The sequence below is a fragment of the Heloderma suspectum genome, chromosome 6, assembly GCF_057233095.1.
Source record: "Heloderma suspectum isolate Gila_16-S chromosome 6, 16-S_ref, whole genome shotgun sequence".
Taxonomy (NCBI): domain Eukaryota; kingdom Metazoa; phylum Chordata; class Lepidosauria; order Squamata; family Helodermatidae; genus Heloderma; species Heloderma suspectum.
In genome coordinates, this window is record NC_139463.1 from 109,845,494 (window position 1) to 109,853,184 (window position 7,691).

Here is a 7,691-nt window from a genome sequence, read left to right on the forward strand (position 1 = left end):
CTCACAATTTACAAGGAATAATGTGGCCGCTGTCTTGATATATTTCTCTTCTTTGGTCTGACCACTGGGCTTTGGCTCACCTTTTTGAGGCTGAAGGGCATCCATTTCTGCTGCATTGTCTAAACTGTTATACAGTTTCTCTCACCACGAATATAGGACTACAATAAACAGAAATGACTCAAGAATAAAAAAAACCTCTGAAGAACAAAGTGTTGGAATCATTTTTTCCTTGCTAATTGGTCTCTGGTGTTCAGCTCAGGTCTCAGGATAATAATGTAGCATTTGGGAAGGAAGATGCAGGCCAATACACCAAGATTGGAGGCCAAGATGGAAAAGACCTCCACAGCCACCATGTATTTCCCCTTCGTACTCAGGTAGGTGGGGACAAAGGACAGCCACACGCTGCAAAACACCAACATGCTGAAGGTAATCAGCTTGGCTTCATTGAAACTATCAGGCAACTTCCTGGCAAAGAAAGCCACACTGAAGCTGATGATGGCCAGGAGCCCCATGTACCCCAGGACAATGTAGAACATGGTGTCTGAGCCTTCATTGCATTGAAAGGTTATCTGACTGATCTGAGAGTACATGTCAAACTCTGGGAAGGGGGGAGAGGTTGCCAGCCACACAGCACAGATGCCAGATTGAAGAAGAGAACAAAGGCCAACCACAGATATTCCCAGTCGATTCCCTACCCATGTCCTCATCCTGTTTCCTGGCTTGGTGGCCATGAAGGCCAGCACCACAGTCATGGTTTTAGCCAACACACAAGAAACAGAGACGGAGAAGATGATGCCAAACACGGTTTGCCGGAGAAGGCAGGACACCTTTCCAGGCCAGCCAATAAATAGAATGGAGCACAGAAAGCCAAGCAACAGCGAGGAAAGCAGGACGCATGTAATGTTCCAGTTGTTGGCTTTGACAAGGGGAGTATGCTGGTAGCGAATGAAGATCCACAACACCGCAACTGTGATTGTGGAAAACGAAAAGGCACAGCTAACGAGAACTGCTCCCAGGGGTTCTCCATAAGATAAGTAGACAACGCGCTTGAAGATGCATTGACTGTGTTTCTCATTTGGATACTGATCTCCTGAGCACATCTCACACTGATCTGCATCTGAAATAATAAGCAAGGTCTCAATATTTCCAATTTCTGGATTGATCAGGGATCCATTAATCATACTTCCCATGAGTTATATAAGAATACTTTGTTAAACGTAGTGAAGAATCTTTTGCCAATTCCAAGTGAGAATTATTGGGCAGGTTTTCTACAATATTTGCATTAGGAATATGTGAAGCCACATCAGGAATGTCACGTTCAAATCTTTCTTTTCTGTATGTGAACTTTGCTTACCATTACACTGCAACATGGTTTTCCTAGTTTTAATTGGAGGGGAGAGAAACACGAAGTATTGCTCATATGTGTTTTGGTATTGGGTATCTTAGTTTTAGTGCTGCACTCTTTGGATGGCATTACAAATGTCAGCTTTCTGTGAGAAAGTGTAATGTGAGAAAAAAACATCTTGCAAGGGAAAATCATTATTCTAGTTCCACAGCTGGAAAAGCTGACAGAGCAGTTAGATGAACCTTTACACAAAACTTGCCAACCTTGGGGCATAAATTGTTGTTGGACTCCAGATCCCATCATCTCCAGCCAAGATATCTATCAGGGATAATGGGAGTTATAGGTCCACAACATCTGGGGTTCCAAGCTTGTTTAAAGCTCTTTAGGGGCTGAATTGAGCTCATGGAAAAGGAAGGAGACATGCTCTATACTGAAAACCTGTTTGGTTGGATACAGCCTCTGGGCCTTTCATTGATTTCCTCCATAACAAGATGGAGTTTACTAAAGCTATTCATATACCTTTTGCAGAAAAACAGTGATAGGAAATAATGTAAGCCCAGAGTTAAAGCATCTGTATTCTTGTCCTCCTCACCAGTATGGTTTGAAATGCTCCCTTCTGGGCACTGAGCACATTCATAGCAACACATTTGCTGCCCCTGCTGGACAATCTTGCTGTAACCAGGGCGGCAGCTCTCGACACAGGTGGCGTGGGGGACTGTCTAATAACAAGTAGAAAGAGGGCTTTCAATGGGGGAAATGAACAGGTTTCTCATGGTTATAATTCTTAAATTCAACCCTCCTGCAGAAGAACTCAAGACCAAACTAGACCTATAGACATGCAGCTTTGGAACTGCAGGGCTGTGCCTGCTACAACTCTTGGAGGACCCTTGGGCAAGTCGACCTCACTGCTGTCACTGTTGCCTGTTCATTTGTACTGTCCATCCCAATCCATCCAACGCCCCAGAGAGAAAGGGTGCAATGAACATTGGAGACACTGCTCTATCTCCTGACCCTGGTCCCTGCTTGCACGTGTAGGGAAAACAAGCGAGGGAAGCAAGATGCAGAAGTGGTGATGGAAGCAGGCTCAAAGTGTTGGTGGTGGGGTGTGGACCTGAGCAGGCGAAAAATGATGCCAATGCGATATGCCAGCCCTGTTGTGTCACAGCCCTTACAGTGGTCCCTACAAGGATCATCCTGCACCCAAGTTGGTATTTGCGTTGGTGCCAACAGCTTCCTTCCTGATACAAATCGCAACCGGGGGGGGGGGATTTCTTTTGAGGCAAGGCAGGAGAGGAAGTAGTTATACTTTATCTTATTAGCCCCCAGACAGACATTTGGAAGTCTTGGAGGCAGAATAAGTATTCCCAGTGAGTGAAGAAGGGTGACATTTTACTCCCTACTCACAGGTAAAGTGATGCTAAAAGCATCATTGAAAAAATATCCATACCTGTTCAAACTTGTGATTCCACACAATGGCACTTCCATTAATGACTAACTGTTTTCTGGCCGGAGCTTTGGCATCCATCTTCCCAACTTGGACTCTCTGGAATGATCGATTAGGAAATGTGACCAAGTTGACAATATCATATCCTCCTGCCATTTCCCCATTGTCATCAAAAAATATTTCTTCCCCAGCATTGTTGTTAAAGTGGATATTTCTCAGAAAAGAATGAAGCTGGAGTCAAAGAGAAAAGGTTATATTCTGTCAGATGATGTGGGGGAAGGGTTAATGCTCTATCTCTGAAGTTTGCTCAGATGTGACCTTTGGGCCTGAGAAATCCTTGGGCCACTCTTATCAATATCACTGAAAGTGAGTTTTCAAGATTTTGTAGTTGCAAAAAACACATGCAACATTTTTTTAAATTCCCTATTATTGAAGAGGAGATGAATGTTGTTAATGTCACATATTTGTGGACCGTCCTGATGGAATCCCCATAAGGTTCTGCTTTTGAGGTGGTGCTCAGGTCCAGCTTCAGGATCTGTGTCCTTGAACGAGACTCTCAGAGGAGGCCGGTTCTTCTCTGCCAGGGTACCATCTTTAAAAACAGAAGCAAAAAGAATTACTTCTTGGAAGGTACTCCATCCAAAATGGCTGTACACTATTTAAAAGACTGGCCAAGAGACTGTCCTTCTGAATGGCCTAGAGGAGAGATGGGAAAACTATGCTCTGTGGACCAGGTGCAGCCCATCAGGTCTCTTGATCCACTGTGCTGTGAGGAATCCAACTCAATGAGCCAGTGGTCAAGGAAGAGAGTGATATCTTCCTGGGTCTCTAGTTCACCTCACCTCCATCACAGCCCCAAGAAGTGGAGGAGAGGAGGGTAGAAATAGGAGGGGGTTGCAAGAAAGAATATACATGCAGATTAGCACCCAAAGAAAGTCTGGGGAGAGAGAGAGAGATTGCTGCTTTGGCTGCACCCACTCTTGGCAGGTGGAAGGAATGCAGCCCTCAGGCTGAAAATGGTTCCGAACCCCTAGTCTAGAGAGTGATTTGGAAATGGCTCTCCCATGTGGATCTGTGCAGGTGTGCGTGGGCAGGACTTTCCCTTTTGTTAACAGCAGTCTCTGACCCTAGCAGACACCAAACATAACCCTAAACCCTTTCCCTTCTTTACTCTTGTAAGAGATGTGCAGAATTGAAGGAATAATGAGCTGGTTTGCATGTAATGACAACCCAGAATATGGGTTGAGTATGGGTTGTTGTTGAATCATGGGTTATTGTAGAATTATAGGCTGTCATTACATGTGAACCCAACACTATGGTTTAATTATGGGCTGTTAATGGTGAGCAACTGAAAGTCTGCAACCCAACCAGCAAGATGGGTCCTCTTCCTGGGTGGTTAATGGTTACTAACCAGAGGTAAACCATAATGCAGGGTTCGCATGTAATGCCAACCCATGGAAGTGGCGGATTCAAGTTGACCATGATCCAACAGCAACCCATACTCAAGCCATAGTCAAGGTTTTCATGATGTGTGAACCATTCCAGTGCATCTGGTTGCAGAAATACCTGGCTTCATGACTGGGGTGTGTGAACAGAAATGTATGAGAGTGATCTGAGCAACTGCAACAAACTGTTCGTTCTGATGCTGCTACTATAAATTCCTGGTTAATTCTAATCGACTACCTCCAAGTTAAATCAAATATGCACACGTTTCTCAGCAAATTCATCACAGTGAGAGACAAGACCTCTTCCGGTGTCCCCCCAAAAAACAAGGGTTAAAAGCAATGTATGAGGAGAAGCACTGCTCCACCCTGCCCCTGTCCTGCATCGCGCTTGTCATCTGTACACATGGCGCATGGGTGTCTGCAGCAGGAGCCTCCAGTATCCATGGGGGCTCTCCACATCAGCCAGAACTCTGGAAAATCCGCGTTGTGGCTCACATGGAGAGCCACCGGATACAGAGGCTCTGTTCTTCAGACAACCACCCTCCAGAAGTCCAGAGTGACAAATGCGACCGAATAGAGGGGTGGGACTGGAGCACTCTTCCTGCTCACCCAGTGCTGTTACCCCCTTTTTAAACACGTGTACAGGGCTACCGAGAAGAACACATGGAGAGCCATGCTGACCAGACCAAAGGCTCATCTAGTCCATATTTCTGTTCTCACGTGGCCAACCAGATGCCTCAGGGAAGCACACAGGCAGGACATTAGCATAACAGCAAACCACCCATGATATTGGAGGTTGCATATAGCCATGGTAGCTAGTAGCCCTTAATACCTTCATGTTCCATGAATCATCTAACTCCCTATTAATGCCATCCAAACTGGTGTCCATCTCTTCGTCTTTTGTTAATGAATTCCATAGTTTAACTCTAGGCTGTGTGAAGAAGCACTTCCTTTTTTCTGTCCTGAATCACCCACCATTCAGCTCCATTGGATGACCCCCCAGTTCTAGTATTAGGAGAGAGGAAGAAAAAAAACACCCATTCTCTTTTCTCCACACCATGGATATTTGTGGACCCCTCTATCATGTCTCCCCTTACTCACCTTCTTTCAAAACTAAATACGATAGTTGACCTCTTGGGGGTTCCAGTCTGTGCCTTAACAATTCCCCCAGTGACCTGAAGAGCTAAGCTGGATCTGGTTGGCAGAGCAGAAAATTTTCGCCACCACCACTTGATAAGCCTGGAAATGAGTTCTGTCCTGTCCTTGGCCTGATTCAGCATGACTCCTTTGCCACCACTGATCAAGTTCCTATCAATTGCTTCAAGTTCCTATCAACTTCCTATCAATTGCTAGCAATTGCTCCCATTAACCCCAAGTTCTACACCACCAGAAAGGATCCAAGGGGGAGATACCTAGGCCCTCCAAAACTGAATGCTTCCATAATGCTCGTAGGAAGACTCTTTATCTCGGTGTTGATGCTTGTGTAGAGCAGGAACAAACCCAAATGTCCCTTGACAAGACCATGGCAATGGCCTAATTTTGACCATTCACCAGATCCCAGTCCAATGCAGAAAAGTAAATCCTACATGTGCCTTTTGCATGAGTGAGGCCCAATACTTCCAAAGGAAAGGAATTAAGAAGAAATGGAACTGTGTATGTGTTGTCATACAGACAATGAAAAAGGGACAACAAGACAAAAACTTTGTAGAGTAATCTGAGTGTGACAGGGCAGTTCAATTGGCTCACTCCAAAACTTTACAAATTTCCCCAATAAACTAAAGCATGGGTAATCCAAAGCTTATGCATTTTGAGAAAGCTGTACATTTAGAGAAAGTTAATGCATTTTTCAAGTACACGTTTTGTGAACACAAACACAAGTTTGGAAATGTGCGACCATTTTTGAAGAAAATGCACTCTCCTTCATGTTGGGGATTGTGAATGGGGCATTTACAAGTGATTTATGAATAGAAATGAAATTCTCATACATCCATATAGCACAACTTCTTTCTTTTCTCTTCAGGCTTTTTGGTTGTTTGAATTGCCACAGCGAGTGGCAACAGCATCAACTGTGTTGGCAGCTTGGCTGTTGTTTTGCATCATCCACAATGCCCCATCATCATTCCAGGGCATTGTGGGGAGGAGAGGTGAAGAAAATTTGGAACCTTTGTGTGAAATGGGCATTGGTTTCTGGAGGGGTGGGTAAGAACAGGACAATTTCGGAACTTTTCTGAGAAAAGCTTCTTCTGAGAAATTTGGCTGAGCTCTGATTGTAATCCTTCAGGGTTCAGCACCTTCCCCAGGGTCTTCCTAATATTCAGTTTCTGAGGGGTGATTGTGGAGACATCATGTCTCTAATGTAGATGCTTATAATACTCCTACTTCCTTGAACGTCCTGTAGCAGGTGTGAGGGGGCAGGATTGTGTCCAGATATAGCGACGAGGTGGAGCTCACACTGTACCAAAATCTGACCTCCATTTCCTTGACATTTTTCTTCCCGTGTGAAAGAGGTTTCCCTTTTTCTGCCTCATTCTCAGGGCATTGCATAATTTATTTTGAATTTCTTTTGGTGGTGTTTTTGAGCCTACTTAATCACTAGGAGTTGGCTGGGGGTGCTGTGTATTCATTCTATTACACGTCTCTCCATTCCTCTGTAGCCTCCCGCTCCGCACGTTAGAGAATCCGTGTCTTACCTGCCATGGCTGAAGTTTCAAAAGATTCCATCTGCCTCTCATCTGCATTGCCCTCTGTTTGGCCCTTGATGAATACATGGCATGGAGAGCATGTGCTACAGCATAAACAGCATTGTAGATACTGTAGCTTTGGCCAGACATCCCCATTTCAAATACAGATGCGGGGACGCTCTCTAACTTCTCCTTCCCAGTACAGTTGCCCTTGTTTGGCATATATAAGTTATATATTGGGAGTGAACAGAGAAATGCACTGTGCCAGAACAGATGGATGAAATAAATCTTAGACTTATATGGATTTATAGTTTCAAGGAACTCTTGATATCTTGGCACCACATTTGTGTGAAGTGAGAAGGACAAGGTGCCATTGAAGGATTTTCTTGTGAATTGATTGGAACGGAAAACAGCAGTGAAATCCCACTGAGCTGTTATGATCCAAACCCTTTCCATTGGACGCATCTCTACGAATTCATAATGTTCCAAAATTTTTCTTAAACCCTCCATAGACTGACCATGCCCATGGACAAGGAACACATTGATTTGGTACAACCAGAGTGTAGAATGTATTCTTCCTAGAATGTTAGTAAAGATCTCAGTGGATGCCTGACTTGTCACAGTTGGAACTGATTTTGTCAAAGCAATGCAGATACTATTCTGTAGGAGCCTTGGTCTCAGCGTTCGAAGAAATGTTTCTCCACTGTCATCATCTGAAATGAGGAGGCCAATCCAAGTCCATCCAAAATGCTTTAGAAGCTGAGCAATGCCACAAT

General features: G+C 44.5%; 1 protein-coding gene across 1 annotated transcript; it reads right to left on the minus strand.

Moving 5' to 3' along the window:
- Positions 1-218: 218 nt before the first annotated feature.
- Positions 219-7,440, minus strand: LOC146342467 (vomeronasal type-2 receptor 26-like). The gene is made up of 4 exons (XM_084808560.1): positions 6,925-7,440; positions 2,793-3,020; positions 1,938-2,064; positions 219-1,117 (listed from the first exon to the last, which is right to left on the minus strand). The coding sequence occupies exons 1-4, from the start codon at positions 7,423-7,425 to the stop codon at positions 219-221; spliced, it is 1,755 nt and encodes a 584-aa protein (XP_084664686.1). The 5' UTR covers positions 7,426-7,440.
- Positions 7,441-7,691: the final 251 nt, after the last annotated feature.